This window comes from Melanostigma gelatinosum (assembly GCF_949748355.1).
Source record: "Melanostigma gelatinosum genome assembly, chromosome: 15".
NCBI classification, from domain to species: Eukaryota; Metazoa; Chordata; class Actinopteri; order Perciformes; family Zoarcidae; genus Melanostigma; species Melanostigma gelatinosum.
The window spans coordinates 22,354,151-22,370,941 of NC_136648.1; the positions used below are offsets into that span (position 1 = coordinate 22,354,151).

Consider the following 16,791-nt stretch of genomic DNA (forward strand, 5'->3'; position numbering starts at 1 on the left):
GTTGCAGCACTAGGACAGGGTTTGTAGAGATGTAAAGGCATAAAACTATTTTTCACTTTGATTCAAAGATGAATCACAGCACGTGCACTTTGCATCAGCGACTACATTTGAATGGCTGTTTGGAAAGAGTCGCGCTTCACTGAAGGATGCTGAGGTAACTGCTGTAGTTTACATTGAAAATCTGTCAAAACATGAGCAGTGCCTCCTACACTGTGTATGAGACAGAACTATAAATGCCATCTAAATGCAAGAATGTATAAGAATGTATAAATATAAGTAAATATTCAAACAAAAAAACATCCCAAAGACACGCACCTTGCTCTCTGCTTGGCTGAGCGCCGTCTTGAGGTTGCTGACTTCCTGGTTGTGGCTCTGCTGACTGCTCTGGTGGGTCTGCTGTAGCTCTTTCTGATTGGCGAGGTTCTGCTGAAGGGCCTCTTTAGCCTGCTGGAGCTCCCTCTGGATCTGCTGAATCTGGTTCTGACGGGCCTGGGATTGAGACTGAGATGATTTCAGCTGGTTCTGTACCTTTAAAATCAGAGGAGGCGATTAGGCTGGTAGCGTGGGTCTGACGTCGCTACGACATTACAAATAAACAGAATGTTTGCTGTAAATGCAGCGAGTAGCTTTGAGTATCTGTGTCAGGTGTTGCTGTGTCCTTGTTCTGCGCCTCTTCTTACCTGCTGGCTGTGGGTCTTGGCTTGCTGAAGCTCCTTCTGACTCTGGGTCAGCTGGCTTTGATTCTGCTGCAGTTGAGTCTGGATCTGGGACAACTGGGACTGGACCTATGGAAGCAAAGATGTGACAATGAATCCTGTGATTTCTGCCTTTCTCATGTACATTCCTCACTAAATGATGAGCTAGCTATATGTACTGTTCTCCGTCCCCCTTTAACCCGCTATGAAACCTTCCACACTGCTGTTTTTGCCACCTAAACCCCTCTAAATCCCTGGCAATATACAGACTTAATCATAGTGTAATAACTCGAATAAACTAAAGCACCTGTGTCAGCTGGTTCTGTTTCTGCGTCAGCTGGTTTTGGACCTCCTGGAACTTTTCCTTGCTCTGCTGGATTTCCTTCTTGGCCTCCTCCAGCTCCTGTTGAGTCTTCTGGGCCTGGTTAAGAGGAAAATATCACTAAAATAAAATCTACTGACACTTTCTGACAGTGAAACTAAAGCCATTTTGTATGCATTTGATGTATTGTAGTCCAACAAAATCCTTAGATATGTGTTCTTATGTATCGACGATAGGATAAGAGCACGTTACTAAAGTCCCTTTTCCACTGCAGGATCTTTCCCCAGAGACTAGGAACCTTTTGAGGAACTCATTGCGTTTGGACTACAGGGAACCGGGTTCTAAAACAGAGAGTCTACATCAATGCTGACTCAACCAGAGAACCAAAAGATGCTCAATATCAAAGATGACGCATCACAAGCTCCGACAATGGTTTTAAATAGTGTTCACATCCCGTCTCCTGAGTGGGCGTGGTCATGACGTGTATTTATCTCTATGTTATACATTTCTATTCTAGAATGGCAGCAACTGTAATGTAAAGTGTTAAAGTGATTCTGACATGTAATTAAAGTCTCCTTGAGAGAGGGAAGTTGGTCAGAAGCTTGCCGCTGTATGTATTTGTACCCTCCACCTTAAAGAAGGCCCCTTCATTCAGCTGTGAGTGTGTACAGACTTTTACACCGGCCTGGTGATCTATCATTTGATGTTGAAGGCCTAAAATGTCTTCCTGCTCACCTCCTCCAGCTTTTTCCGCGCCTCCTCTTTCAGTGCGCTCAGCTCCTCTACGGTCTTTTTGAGCTCCTCCTTGGCTTTAGTCACTTCCTGTTGCTCCGCCGGGCTCGGTCCCGCCTCACTTCCTGCTTTAGCAGCAGTTTCCTCAACCAGCTGCAGCACACAAGACACACGCACACAAAGCTCATTATTACAATTTTCATCCCCACTAAACTTGTTGTCTACTTTAAGTCTTGAAACATTTGTGACTGCAGTCCCACCTTGTCGTGCTGCGCTTTGAGCTCGTCGTACTGAGTCTTGTAGCGTCGTCCGATCTTCTTGACCTGGGTGATGGTCTTGTTCTTCTCCAGAATGTCCTTGTTTTTTGTTTCCATGTCTTTCTTTAGAGCGTCTCTCTCCGACGTCAGATGGGCCACAGAGTCTCTGAAGGCCTGCAGCTGAGACTGAGCCGAGTTACTGCTGACGCTGGTTCTGATGCACACACAGCAGGGTTAGGTTAGGTACAAACCACAGGACCACAGATATGAGACCCAAATAAACACAGTGTATCAGGGCCAGTGTAGGTAAAATATATATATATATCATAATAAAATTATTATTGACTAATATTAATATTCATAATAAATATGGCAGTGTTCTCTGTGGTGTGATGAGGTTGACCAAACTGATGTGGTTCCTCAACAAAACAAAACACAATTTTCCAGGTTTCTTTCCTTCTATATTGTTTTACTTTCTGTGAATATTAACCCCCTCCAACATCATAGTTATTTTCATGTTTTAGCTACAATGACCATATAGTGGACAGTCAGAGTACTTTGTGTTTTGTAAAAACTAGAGCTGCCCACTCTTAGTCGACCAATCGGTTGTTTCGGTCTCAGTTGACTTTTTTCATGCTTTATGACGCATTTCCAAGAAACACGAGCACATCTCTGTTAAAGACAAGATTTTAAGTGGTGCTTTTGTGTGATTCTTCGTGGAGAAACTCAGTTTGTCGATTAAATCAACTTATCAATTAGTCGTGTTGTTCAACTAAGAATTTCTCTGGTCCAGGACAGGCCGAGGTAAAACCAGGGTACCTCAATGGTTTTGGCAGTCTTTATGTCGTTGCATCTAGGCTGCTGATGGTGTGTGTGTGTGTGTGTGTGTGTGTGTGTGTGTGTGTGTGTGTGTGTGTGTGTGTGTGTGGTCGCAGTGGGCTGCTCTACCTCGCCAGTTCCGTCTTCAGCTTGGCCGTCTCTTCAGCCAGCTGTGTGACGCGTCTCTGCTGAGCTTCTCTCTCAGTGGTGACTTTCTGTCGCTCCTCAACGTCGCCGTCTTTCTGTTGGCTGACCAGTTGCTGTGGAGGGACAGTCAGTCCAGTTAAAGACAAACTCAAATATTAACTGTAGAACTTTGTAGAGAAGACTGTGCAGTAGCAATGCGACGGTCGGACGTTAAACACGCAGTTACCTGTGTTTTGGCCTTCCAACGTTTCAGGTCTTCCTCCAGTATCCTCCTATCAGCCTGCAGGGAGCCATTTTTCTCAGACAGCATGGACATAGAGTGATGTAGTGGGCTGATGTCTGACTGGAGCTTAGTAACCTGACAGAGACAGACAGATGTGAGCTTCACTCAAGTTTAAGAGCAGCTGCAGCTTCACCCAGTGGTGGAGGTGGAGTGATGCAGAAAAGAGAATAGCTCACCAGATGAAAGACAAGGTGACTGAGGAACGCAACACTAATAATTCTTCTTTTTGTCCAACCTGCCTTTCGAATGTACAACACATCACTAGCGAGAAGTTTTACTGTAAAAGCAAACATTATTGTTATGATTCAATTCAAAATAGGGCTGCATTAGAGAGGTAAACTGCACTGGGCCATCATCACCTGATGGCATCAGTGAGCCAGCTAACCATTAAAGTTTACATCTGGCGCCGTCACGTGCATGAGCCTCCAGTCCTCGAGCAGACGCATGCTTCCTTCTTCACGGTGATACTGTTTGCAGGTGTAGTTCGGTAGAAAGAAAATAGTTCCTACATGAAACTGTTCACTACAAGGTCTGTGGATTACCTCGAGTAACCGGGTCATGATTTCTACAAAGAGACGTTGCTGTTGAGCACCACAAGCTGAATGCCATCTAGTGCCATTACACAGGAGAGAAGGCAGACATCGCTACGGCCGACACCTCGAACATCCAGCAACTCGCACCAAAACTATGTAGATGTATAAATAGCACTACAGGTAAGAGGGAAAATGTGTATTTTCAGTTTTGGGGTGAACTGTCCCTTTAACAATATAGATTAAAATGTTTGCTCGTCTAGTTCCAACCTTACAAACTGATACGAGCAAACACTCTTGCTCTTTAAGGAACTTGAGCCAGAGAGATGTTCAGTGACCAAGAAGCTGTTCAGCAAGGACAGATTCTCTGATAACCACAAAAGTAACACAAATTAAATTTAGCCACAGCTGACCACGAGAAAAAGGGAGACGCAGGACGAACCATGAGGTGTAACACTTGATTCTTACTTTAGCCTGGGCTTGCTGCAGCTCCTGTTCCAGTTTGTCTCGGTCCATTTTCAGCATCCTGGTGGTTTCTTGCAGAGTACTGATGGTCTCCAACTTCTTCAGCTGCTCCTCCTGCTGGGCCAGAGTCTTGGCTGTAGCCTGACCCAAGGACGGCCGGGGACACACAGATGCATTATGATAAACAGTATTCCGTCGTGCCACATTTGCCCTTTTTAGCCTCAAGTTGGCACGATTCATTTACCAAAGGCAATGCCCTCCGTCACAGCCTGAAAGAGTAGGATGTATTTGTTCAAATCCTTAATGACATATTTCAGATACATATTTTTCCTCTGCAAAAGCAGTGAGTCCTCGCTGCTTATCATTTCGTTACCCACCACCAGTCTTCCGCCCCTCCATCGCTTCGTTTCCTACCTGCATCTTCTCCCTCTCTGCGTTCAGGGCTTCCTGCAGCTCCTTCACTTCTCTGTCTTGGTGCTCCACTCGCTGTTTGTAGCGAAGGGCTTCTGTGTCGGATGCCTCGCACTGAGCCAGGGCGATGTCTTTCTCACGCCGCACAAACCTACAACACACACACACACACATTTCAAACGTGTCATATCCCCTTTTGTACATGCATCAACGTTACTAATTAACTTTTTATCCCGTTCCAAGACATATTTTTGCCATATACATTTTAGATCTTGGTGGTTTTCAACTATATATTTCAACCCAATGAAGGATTTAAGTAATCAGAGAAACTAGCTGAGCAAATGTTCGGCTCTCAGTCCCTCTGGGACGTCCTGTGTCCTACAGAAAACGTTGAAGAAACAACGATTTTGAACGTGAAACTGCTTCATTCAGTGTTTTTTTTAGTTAATCAGCAGGTCTGCTTGTTTTAGAGCAGAGACCCCTGAAGTAAAAAAACAACCTCCTGAATGACGAACACTGAAGGAATCCCATGATCCCTGCGCTTTATCAAGATTCCACAAAACGCCGTCCTTGGTTATTGTTTTGATGGACACACCCAATCGCGGCAGAAAATGACAGATTGTGCGCTCGAGGCTAACACACAGCCACCTTTGGTGTTGCTTTATTACCTGAGTATTTCTAGTATCTGCTCAGTGGTCTTCCCCTCCTCACTGAAGGACAGGTCCAGCTGCTGCTGCTGGTTTTGCTGCTGGCGACTCCTGGAGGCCATTTCATCCATCTGTTGGTGCAGGAGAGCGTTCTGCTTCCCCAGCTCCACACAGCGACGGGTCTTATTGCTCACATCCTCCTGGAGGAGAGAGTTAGGACCAATCACAAACATTCAGGAGGCTTTTGCGACACACCTTGCGATCATTTAAGTTGTTGATCATTTTCTGGACATGCTTGACAAACACTCGTCGTCCCACCTTCATCTGTCTCTCCGCCGTGTTCAACACCACGGTTTTCTCCTGCAGGACGGACAAGGTCTTGTTCAGCTGCTCCTCCAACTCCCTCCTACGTGCTGCTTCTTGCTGTGATCTTTTCTTCAGCTCCTGCAGGGCCTCCACGTCCGCGGCATGAAGCATGAGCTCCCGCTCGTACTTGGCCTGCGCCTCTCCAGCTAGCTTGGTCTATGAGGAGGAGGACGGACGGGACACGGCTTCATGTAGAGCGTGATGTGGTCACGATATAGAAGCTAAGTGGTCTTGACTGAGGTTATTAACCAGCATGAATGTGTGTGTGTTAATGCACCTGCAGCAGGCTGTCCTGTATGGCCTTCTGCTCCAGTATGACAGCAGCAGCAGCTCTCTCCAGCGCCTCCTGCTGCTCTGCCTGGCTGGACTTCAGACTGCGCTGCAGCTCACACACCTGGACGACACAGCGGGGACAGTAAACGCAGACACTGAAAGCTCGAATAACAGTCATACTATCTCTTTGACTGACTTATTAAGAAATGTATAGTCAGTTAAACTATTCCTCCTGTGTCATACAGATGAATGGAGTCATGCCAAAGAGGCGGACAAATAGAGGGGACGTTTGTTGCATCTTTTTCTCCCTCTTTTCCTGTCATCCCTCTACTGCCGCTGTAGACTAAATACATCAACGCCCCCAGAAATGACAATAAAATCTAGTATATTTGTGAATATTCTTATGATGTACCAACATGGAGTTCCTTAAGATTAGGGATTAATAGATTTCTTGGTCAACCAAGACCTTAGACACCAATTCTCTGACTATTCGACGCAGGCCAGAGGCACGGACTGATGGGATTTCTTATCATTAAAAAAAACATATGACGATATATGACAGCCGGTAGTCTTCTTTCCCCTATATTTCTTTTCTTAAATTGTGACCAAGATAAATACTTGGACACGGGACAGAGTGCTGTCTTGTGGGCAAACCCTGTAAAGGTGACACCGTTTCTAAATTGCCTCATTGGTTCGGCATTTCAGAACTGCTATTCTGTTTCCTTATTGCAAGCATATACACAGATACAGTGTGTGGACAACTGGCGAGTTGAAGTCCAGTATTCACTGTCTACTAGCTCCTGAGAAACATATCCGTCTCTTTAGCTGCGCGGCAAAGCCGAGAAGGAGCTGCAGACCCGGGTGATCATTTTCTGTACGTTCATCCCTGCGAGCGACGCCTCACATTACACATGTTCATACATCGTTATCATCGCTTGGCTTACTTGTTTTTCCACTGCGTCCACGGCCTTCCTCCTCTCTTCTCGCTCCTGCTGCTTCATTTTCTCCCCCTCTAAAATCCTCTTCTCCAGCTGCTTATGCACCTCCTCGGACTCCTTCAGCCGGCGCTCCAGAGGGCAGCGGGACTAAAGGACGGATACATGCGTGAGCAGTACAGAAAGAGGGTAGGAGAAGACAAAGAAGACGGCGGAGAACAACCGAGTGTTGTTGAATTACTAAGGGGAACGAATCAAAGAGCCATACCTCCTTTTCTGTCTTCAGACTGTCTTCCAGACTCAGTACCACAGCCCTGTACTGCTCCACAGTAGCGTTAGCGTTCTTCAGCTGCTCCGCCAGTTCTCCCTTTTGTTCCTCGGCAGTACGCAGGAGGCTTTTCACCTCTGCAAGCTCATGCTCTGATTGGCTGAGCTGCTGGGAGGCTGCCGGCACTGGAGAGCGTACTGAAGGTAAGCAGAGACAAAAAAAGAGCCTTTAACACTCACGGTGACAGTAATTGCATTCGCTCCTGTTACCTGCCCACAGACGACAAACATGGTCCTCTGCCCTTCATTACTGAGTGATGCCATTTACCTCGGAGTGGTGCTCTGAGGGCTGCGGCTCTGGAGGCCGGGGTGGCGGTGGTGTTGCCGGAGGCAGTAACGGCCTCAGAGGATGAAGCGGAGGCCAGCTGGGCTTTCAGCGCTGCCACCTGCTGTTCAGCACCGCACAGCAGCTCCCTGGTCTTCTGCTGCAAGGTGTTCTGGGTCTCTAGCTGTTTCTTCGCTTCCAACAACTGGGCCTGCCGGGGAGGTGATCGCAACAAGACAAGTTTACATGCTGTGTTCAACACTTATTTAAGAGAAAGCATCACCGTTCAAAACTTTGGAATCAGCTGTTGTATTAAAGTTTTTCTTCCTTTTCCGAAATAACGAATTTTTTTAAACTGTATTATTCAGACACTAGATGTTTTATTCACTTCTGAAATAGTGCTAACCCATTTCTATTGTGAAGTTTGAAGAAGAGCTTTGCTAAAGCCTTTTAATTCCAGCTTGTTCTTCGGTGACGTTATTGTGAAACTCTTGACACTGAAACAGGAAGTTGTTCCCGTTTATTCCGCACACATTGATGCTAAGCTTCCAGTTTATTTTACGACTGCTGATGTCTTCTCTTCTTATTCAAACGTTGCTCTTTGTCTCTTTCAGCCCTCTCAGTCGTCAGTGTGTTTAAACAAACCCTTTATACAAAACAACATATATTTGTAAAGAGGACTTCCTACAACCTATACAGCATGAAAGAGCTTTAAAACATAGAGACGAGTCCTTTTAAGACATCCAACTGGACGCAATCAAGTTTTTGTAGGGCGGCTGTGGCTTGGTGAGTAGCATGGGTCGTCCTTTCACCAACAAGGTTGGTGGTTTGATCCCGGCACCTTCAGCAAGACACTGAACCCCAAGTTACTCTCTGGGCATTTTACAGCAGCCCACTGCTCCTAAAATGCTGCGGAGGGGTTAAATGCAGAGGACCAATTTCATGTATATATGAAACAATTCAAATAATAACAATTTGAAAAATAGTTTTAAGTTCAAGTCTTTTAAAAGTTCATTCTTATTTAGTTTTGTGGCAGGAGATGAAACATTTTTGATCGGTAGTTTGTGTGCAGAGATTGTGGAAGTTTGAGTCTGTTCCACAGCGAGGAGGCCAGAGCACGTGTCCGGCTGCTTTGTACAGTCGACACGCTGCAACAATAAATCTACCAAAACTGGTTTACAATTAACAGGAATTTAATCCCACTGATGCAAGTACGATTACAGTTACACAATGGAGTAAATTACTCCTAAGAAATATTACAATATTAACCCACTTTGGAAAAAACTACCTCTGGTCCCAGGACACAGCCGTCCCAGGCAACCACACGCTAAAAAGAGGCAGAAAAACACTTTCTATCTCCCGCCCTCATATCCGTTCGCAACTCCTCCTCTTCCGTTTATCCCAATTCCTATTAGCTAACTTCCCTGTGCACTTCTGTAAATGCCTGTCTTCATGACTTTCTTTCCCTGAGCTCCTAACACACTCAAAGACTGTCAGTTATTGCTTAATCCCTTCTATAATAATCCTTCAGTATAAATGTTAAACTTCTGCAACTTTGCAACTTTGGCAAAAGCTTCATGTCTCAAATTCTACTTCTAGCTGCTTATCCTAAAACACTTTATGCTTATCTTAATTATGCATTTCCAAAACACTTATGATTATGACTAATTATGAATTCTTAATTCTTAATTATTAAACACAGTTCTTTGCTCAAATTTCTTACAAGATCATGAAATGTAAATATTCTACGTACATCCATGGTGCGCCCAAGGGCATGTCTCTGTGCCACTTCCTGGTCCAGCCTGGTCTTCATTGAAGCCACTTCTGCCTCCAGACGCTCCATCTTGTCGTTCAGCCGCTGGCGGGTCTGTGACTCCGTCCGCTCCATGGTCAACTGGACCAGAGTGAGAGAGGAGAGGAAACTGGTTCAAATCAGGGAGCTCACGGGGACGTTTGGTAACAGAATGGAGTGGAACGACCGTCACCGATGTTTGTGTTAAATCTAAGTCACACAGTCCACACCGGTGCATGAAACGGTACCTGTATGGACTTTAGGTTGGTGAGCAGCAGGTTCTGGTTCCGTTGCTCAGCAAGCACGGCTTCCTTCTCTTGACTGAGTCGACTCTCTGCTCGTCTCAACATGTCTCTCTCTTTGGTCAAGTTCTCGACGCGCACCTGCAGACAGAGAGGGGAGATAAACAAGTTTACACCGCGAGAGCGCTGGTGGTTATGAATGGATGTGAGCAGAGGGAGAGATCATCACTTTGAGTGGTGGGTGTTCCCTAAAAGAGGTGTGAAACAGTTCACATGTTTAGTCAGACTTCACAACAGAAGAGAACTGCTGATGGGCCATGCTCTCATGGGATCACCTGCAAGAAGGAATATCTCATGTCCTGTTTCTGGTCCACTCGAGTAACTGTGAGCATCTCCTGATGTTTAACAAATACCGCACTTTCCGGACTATAGGCCGCGCCAGCTGATTTTTAAAAGAAGAATTTGTGCATAGATAAGCCGCACTGGTCTATAAGCCGCAGGTGTCCCCATTGAACAGCAAGATGCTTTCAACAGTACTAAAGTTGTCTTCTTCTATGAACATCATAACATGTCGCTAGCTTCTAAGCTAATTTTAACATTACGGCCAATGGGGAAATGCTAACCGCGATTAGCATTAGCGATTATATAATATATCTTTGTACATCTTTTCATGCAGACATACTTGCATTATAGACTAAGGTCTCTCACGGCTACCAAACGAAAAGCAATGACGCAATAACTGTTGTTGCTCATAGCTCTGAATAGCAGACTCATTTTTTCCAGTTGTTTTTTTTTGACAGTTTTTTTTTACAGTTCTACAAAACTTGTTCCACAAAACATTTATTTCTCTCACTCAAAAACACGCACACAAAAAAACTCTTGAACAAGTTTTGTAGAACAAGTTTTGTAGAACTGTAAAAAAAAAACGGTAGGTATTCATGTATGGAAGAATAATGTTCAACTTAGAGTGAAAATTCTACAAGTGAGTCAGCAGTTCCTGTAGAGATGCACAGATTGCAATTTCCTTGTAAAAAAAAGTCTGACCTGCCAATTCGGATTTTCTTTCTTTGTAAGAAATATAATTGACATAAACAAACATTGTAATTAATGAATCTGTATTTTCATGAAGATCAGGGAAGAGTCAGAAGATCATTCTACACTGTGTACATAGGCCTTTTATAGATGTATTGTCTTATTATCTATTTATTTACTTATTTATATATAACTTTATGAATCAGTATCTAGTTGCAAGACTGTATTGGGAATGAATTATAATATATTTCATGCTTTTTTCCCTCGTCTCCACTCGCTTTTTAGAAATGTAATTGCGAAGAGAGTTGAAAAGTCTCTAAATCTAGTGTCATCCAGCTGTGACAATAGTCGGTTGCTGTCTGTGCTGATGCGCGTGATATGAACTGTAAATAAAACCAGAGGGACAAAGAATAACACGGTGTATCTGATTTCCTCTCTCTTTAATCCAGCTTTGGTCAAAGTGTGACCCTGTCCCACAGCATCATAAGTACCCTTAAGATAAAGCTTCTCTTCCTCCTCACCTCTTCCAGCGCCAGCTTCTCGCTGGCCTGCCGCAGGTCCTGGCTCATCGTGTGGATGATGTGCTCGTGTCGTTGGGCCGTTGCAGCCATCTTTTGGTTCCGTTCCTGCAGGGCGGAGATCTCTCTGCGGTAGGCGGACACAGTGTCCTGGAGCATCTCGTATCTGACGGAGACACAAAAGACAAACACGCTGCGTTAAAAAGAAAACCTCCAAGAGCTGAACCGTGAGGCGGGGGGTGCAGCAGCAGCGCTGGGCCGAGCAAACCTCTTGCTGCTGAACTCGAACTGCGAGGTGAGCTTGGCGTGGCTGGAGTTGAGATCCGTCAGCTGCCTCTGCAGCCGGTCGTTCGTTTCGTTCAACATCCGGTCGTTCACCGCCTTCTCCTTCTTGTACAGAGTGAAGGAGTCGCTCAGCTGGAGGGGCACGGACACAAACGCATCCAATCAGAACAGCTACTGAATTTAAACGTTTAGGATTTTTACCCAATGAAGATGCAGATTCAAGTGAGCGTATGCAGGCGTTCATACCTGTTTTAATGCAGCTTTAGCCTGAGTGGTCTGTGCCGACTCGGCAGCGGCGGCTCTCTGAGGAGCAGAGCGAGTACCCGGCACCGACGGTCTAACATGTGCAGGGTGGGACGGAGACTCGGAACCTGCGGACACACGTGAAAACTTTGTGCTATAAACGCCATTACATGTTAAAAAAAGACATCCCCATAAAGGCGTTTCTGGAGTTTTTTCAGCTCACCTTGAGGAGGCAGGCTGAAGCCGGTGCTCTGCGCCAGCAGGGCCTTGTACATGTCTCTCTGCCGGGCGCTGGAGTCGGCCAGCTGCTTCTGCTGGTTCCTCTGCTCCCTCAGCTGCTCCACCTCCTTCTGAAGCTTGTCCACGCTGGCCTCCAACTCTGACACACTGAGGAGGAACCACAGAGACGGAGCTCATGTTTAGCTCCGCTGCTCACCAACGATGCGTTCCGCCTGATCCATGGATCCCATATCACTCGTGTTTATATAACTGAACATGAACACGTACGCACGGCGTTCTACAATTTTGTCCAAGATGGAAAGATAGCTTTTTTCCTCCGTGTTCATCAGAATGTGTATTTCCTTTCTCACTTCGGATACCTTTTACCTGTTTCATTACAGTTACAGTTAAAGATACCGGGCTGACGTGTTGGTTGGTTTATTGACTGTTGTTAAATCTGTCATATTATTTTGAGTTGATTAAGTGCTGTGACGTTGTTGTGATTTATTGTGTGTCCTAAATGTATTATCTTATTATCACTGCCAGGAAGGTATGTATTCAGTCATGTGCATGAGTGCATCTCTTTGTCCGTCTGTCCACGGCTAACCTGGCATACTGCTGGACCCATCAGCCAAAATGTTTTTGTGCTCATTTATGGAGGACCTCTCTTGGTTGCAGTGAATCACACTTTTATTGGCAGTTTGATTCCGCCATTGACTGCTGACTCATCACAACAGTTAACCGGACGTAGGGGCCGAAGTATTCAACAACCGTTTCAGTCGTTGGGTCATGAGTTATGCCCGGGAGAGTCTTTGGGTGAAATTCTTCAATTTTTCTGAGGCGCTCATATTACATCTATAACATTCTTAGATATAGACTGATGTAAGGTCATAGTTCTTAGAAAAACCTACAACATTTGAAAACTAATTTGAATTGCCTACGCACTTCATCACTTCATGTACCTGCAGCTTGTGGCGCTTGTGTCAGCCCCAGAAGAGACTTTTACATCATTTGTACGTTGTTTTGCAGGAAAGCGACTACCACTAGCGGAGTCAGTTGTTGCATCAGCAGAGGCACTTGTAAATAAATGAAGAATTCAGTTAGAGCACTTATTACCGCGCGGATGTCACTTGGCTCTGCCGTCTGTCCTTCTCCTCCTCCAGCTCCCTCAGCCGTCTCAGCAGGCTCTGGTTCTGCCTCTGCAGCTCCTCCACACTGCGGAAGGACAGCTGGCGCGGACTGATGACCTCAGAGCTACTGGAAATGTTGGCGGAGCTGCCGTCCTCCCTGGTCACCTGATTACCTCTGGCTTCCTCCAGCTCCACCAGAAGAGCACACACCTGGACAAGAGACACATTTATGAATGAAGTAATCTGTACCAATCAGCAGGGTTCTCCTTTTATTCTAGATTTTTATCCCCTGAGAATATTTTATCAATCATTGTTCACATACTTGAAAAATCTTTATTAAAACTGATCAGAACTACCAAAGCCCTGAGAAGTAGGTTAGTTGTTTATTTTTTTTCTACTGTGAAAAAAGTTTTGCAGGTGCATGTCTTTTCCCCCCCAGTGTTTGTTGTTGTTATTCTCTTTTCAACCACAAGAGGCTGAAGTGCACCACTGCCCAAAGTCCTAAAGCGACGTTTAATTTCTCCATACACTAATAAACACGAGGTACATATTGTATGTTTTAGCAAGTTATGTAACATTACTGCCATGTCTTTCTTTTGGCTAGAAATGTATTTTTATCTGCTTTTCACAGTTAGTATACTGGCAAAGCTTTTTGAATTATTTTTAGATTGAAGTTAGAAAACAGATCACCAGAAACAGATGCATTTAGATTTATTTGAAAGCATGTAATGCTTGGTGAGTGTGTTTGTGTGTACCTGTGTAGATGTATCCTCTAGATGTCTCTCTGTCCTCAGTTTGTCTCTCTCCATGCTATCACAGCGCTGCTTGGCCTCCTCTTTCTCTTTCTGCAAACTGTAGATCTCCTAATGACAAAAAGTACACAAAACACAGGTTTAACGCAACAGAATATGTAGTCAGAAGGTGAATAAACGCACTTGATAACGCATTAGAATGTAAACTTTGACAAAAACAGCAGGAGCGTGGACGTGTCGCCCACCGTTCGAGCCTGTTCCAGCTTGTTGCACAGGGAGGCCATGGATCTCTGCATGCTCTCGTACTCCTCTCTCTGACGCTTCAGGACGGGCGCCTTGGACTCTATCTCCAGGACGATCTCGTCCAGAACTCGGCTCACTCTCCTGGTCTCCTGCATCTCGAGCTGAAGCTGCGTCTGACACTCGGCATACGCATTATACAGCTGAAACGCAGAGGAGGAGTTAATACTTGCTACAACAAACATAAAACCATAGTGAGGTAGACTACAGTTACTTAACCATCATAAAAACACACAGGTTGCAGAAAGACAAAGTCTACACTTCTGTGGATAATAATATAACAACGTAATTATTTTCTCTGTACTAAATGCTACGAGGATGTCATATACGATACGATATCCAGTCTGGGATGTGTCAATGATTAGCATAAATTTTGATGCATTGCATCAACCACATAATACAAACGTGTATTTACATGCTGGAAAATAGTAATACAATAATAAGTCATTTATATATTTTTGGCTGAGGGATCAAACATTTTGGTTTTAGTGGGTTTCTATCGGCACATTTTTGTCCTTGGGGTTCCGAGTGTCTGTATTTTGGTGAAACAGTTTATTATAGGAGCTGAGGTTGAACAAAATTTAAAAAATAAAATAAGAAAACAACCCTCACACCATTGCCAGTTTATGCCATATGCATTGAGTGAAAATGATCAAAAAATTAAACACGCCCAAAGTGTGTGTAGTGAGGCACAAGGATTCAGTCCGTTTGAGTTCTGCTCAAAGCTTCAGAGCCACAGTTAGGCACTGTGATGACTTATTGATGTTTTAAATGTGTTAAGAGTTTTGATCTAACACGGTGTAAAACCGTGGAACACAAGTCCTTGCAAGTAAATATCAATCTGAATACTTTATTTGGTTAGTATGCAGCCGTGTGATATACTACTGATATGAGTTCAACCATGTCATCCAGCCCCGGACTGTCCTCTGAAACTCACATCAAAGAACTTCATGCTGGGCTTCACAATGGCCGCGATGGCTGCTGCCGACGGACACATGGTGTCCAACTGCTCCTCGGTCAGAGACGGCGCACCTGGAGCAGAACACACACACATAATGCACATGTGTACACTCACACAGCACTGTGCAGATGGCCCTTTGCACCATGACAAACACATTGATCTCGTTATAAAAGTTAGACATAAAATAACACGCGTGTTCTTACAGCAGTGTTTGCCAGAAGCCTTCACCGTGGTGTTCTCGAGCTCCAGCTCCATTTTCTTGATCTTCTCTCTAAGCTCCGCCTCAAGACGCGTCTTTAGCTCCGCCCCATCCGACGCCTTCTTTTCGAGGGTCTTATTGGCTGCAAAGACGGACAGCGTCATCGATCACGCAGCGCACCATTAATACGTCGCATGTAAAAACAGGGCTTTAGGTGGCTCTTGACCGTTTCTTCGCCTACGCTGTTCAATACAGTCGGGTCATACGATCAGGATGATCAGGAGGCCAAACACAGATAACAATGGTGAGGGTGGCACAGATTAAGTCAAGACCAGAGTTCCGTAGCAGACTATTTGCGTGTTGGAAGAAAAGTAAAAACCGGTGCGATACCTTCCCCAGTGTCTTTAACCAGCTTGCTGAACTCCTCCACTGCTCTGCTCAGCTCTTGATTCTTCGTCTCCATGTCTGTTGCTGCCCCCTACAGGGAGAACAAAGACATTGTGTACCGACAACATGCCGCGAACAAGCAGACAGCGAAATGTAGAGCAGATGTCTTGTGTTATTAATAAAGAGAATATAGTTATCTCAGGTGGCCTGCAGTGATTCTCACCTTGTAGAGGGAAGACAACTTGACATGAGCGTTGAGCTCATTGCGGTATTTCTCCTCCATGGCACTCTGCTCGTCTTTAGCCTGGAGAGACAAACGTACCATACAAACAATGAACACCATCACATATGTATACACGGACCGACTTTAATGTCATCATATGTTTTTGTCCTGTACATACAGCGTTTCCCCAAAAATGTATTTTTCTTTAATGCCAAATATGCCCTCCAGTGTTTCCCCTAGGGTCTGGTTAGTTCACACATCTGTACCAACAGCAGGACAATCCAGCGTTCAACATTAATGATCAAGTTGTACTTGCCCCGATACAAATATGAAGTTAATTGTCATATTTAATCTTTATTCACGGTAAGTAAACGCTCTCAAACTGCTCAACACACAGTTGGAGTTTCGCACACATCCTCTGACGCCGCCCAACTACACGCTTGATTCCAGGATAGTTTACTTGCCCCGGACTCTGTTTGAAAAACACCCTTTAATGCTCCACTGCTTGTCAGAAAGCGGTCATATTTGGCCTTGTGTGCTCGATATAACCGTAATTTCATTTTGAATAAGTGTTGTAGATGTAATTAATGCCGATATACAGAGCGGTTCATGTGGATTTAGAAAAGTAGCTGACAAATATACAAAGAAACTGTAAAGTGTTAAATGTGAGAATGATATTTGGTGTCGACCTAGTTGGTCTTTACAGCGATGCGAGGACCCTCAACCGTCCAATACAGATGTAGACTTGCAAATCCATTAAGAAGGGAATGCTGTGGTCATCCTACCACTGGTCTCTCCATGAAGTTCTCCGCTGAGGTGTGTTTTCATTACCTGCTTCAGTTTGCTGTTGAGGTCCTCGGCTCGTTTACCCTGGCTGTCACTGGTTTGCTTCAGAGAGGCCAGCTGTCCTTCCAGTCTGGTCACCTGTTGAAGAGAAAAGTTATCTTAAGAAAGACATCAGCACTGTGGATAGGACACCATGCCTCATGTCTTTATTCATAAAGACACGTTTCAGTATTACAGCAGATGAAAGC

The 16,791-nt window shown here is 44.9% G+C and overlaps 1 protein-coding gene across 2 annotated transcripts in view; it reads right to left on the minus strand.

The window, feature by feature from the left end:
* The window catches only part of LOC306789624 (nucleoprotein TPR-like), a 32,262-nt gene that overhangs the window by 11,087 nt on the left and 4,384 nt on the right, over nucleotides 1-16,791 (minus strand). For both annotated transcript variants that reach the window (XM_079285652.1, XM_079285653.1), the window contains exons 7-35: nucleotides 16,589-16,681; nucleotides 15,758-15,838; nucleotides 15,538-15,625; nucleotides 15,152-15,289; nucleotides 14,925-15,019; nucleotides 13,933-14,130; nucleotides 13,691-13,798; nucleotides 12,922-13,145; nucleotides 11,810-11,973; nucleotides 11,590-11,714; nucleotides 11,327-11,475; nucleotides 11,062-11,224; nucleotides 9,515-9,649; nucleotides 9,228-9,368; nucleotides 7,478-7,685; nucleotides 7,151-7,347; nucleotides 6,892-7,032; nucleotides 5,952-6,068; nucleotides 5,627-5,830; nucleotides 5,330-5,508; nucleotides 4,665-4,812; nucleotides 4,254-4,391; nucleotides 3,199-3,330; nucleotides 2,955-3,085; nucleotides 2,010-2,220; nucleotides 1,753-1,902; nucleotides 1,003-1,116; nucleotides 681-785; nucleotides 316-528 (exon numbers count right to left, since the gene is read on the minus strand). In XM_079285652.1, the coding sequence (XP_079141778.1) occupies nucleotides 316-528; nucleotides 681-785; nucleotides 1,003-1,116; nucleotides 1,753-1,902; nucleotides 2,010-2,220; nucleotides 2,955-3,085; nucleotides 3,199-3,330; nucleotides 4,254-4,391; nucleotides 4,665-4,812; nucleotides 5,330-5,508; nucleotides 5,627-5,830; nucleotides 5,952-6,068; nucleotides 6,892-7,032; nucleotides 7,151-7,347; nucleotides 7,478-7,685; nucleotides 9,228-9,368; nucleotides 9,515-9,649; nucleotides 11,062-11,224; nucleotides 11,327-11,475; nucleotides 11,590-11,714; nucleotides 11,810-11,973; nucleotides 12,922-13,145; nucleotides 13,691-13,798; nucleotides 13,933-14,130; nucleotides 14,925-15,019; nucleotides 15,152-15,289; nucleotides 15,538-15,625; nucleotides 15,758-15,838; nucleotides 16,589-16,681 (4,290 nt within the window). The remainder of the gene's footprint in view (nucleotides 1-315; nucleotides 529-680; nucleotides 786-1,002; nucleotides 1,117-1,752; nucleotides 1,903-2,009; nucleotides 2,221-2,954; nucleotides 3,086-3,198; nucleotides 3,331-4,253; nucleotides 4,392-4,664; nucleotides 4,813-5,329; nucleotides 5,509-5,626; nucleotides 5,831-5,951; nucleotides 6,069-6,891; nucleotides 7,033-7,150; nucleotides 7,348-7,477; nucleotides 7,686-9,227; nucleotides 9,369-9,514; nucleotides 9,650-11,061; nucleotides 11,225-11,326; nucleotides 11,476-11,589; nucleotides 11,715-11,809; nucleotides 11,974-12,921; nucleotides 13,146-13,690; nucleotides 13,799-13,932; nucleotides 14,131-14,924; nucleotides 15,020-15,151; nucleotides 15,290-15,537; nucleotides 15,626-15,757; nucleotides 15,839-16,588; nucleotides 16,682-16,791) is intronic.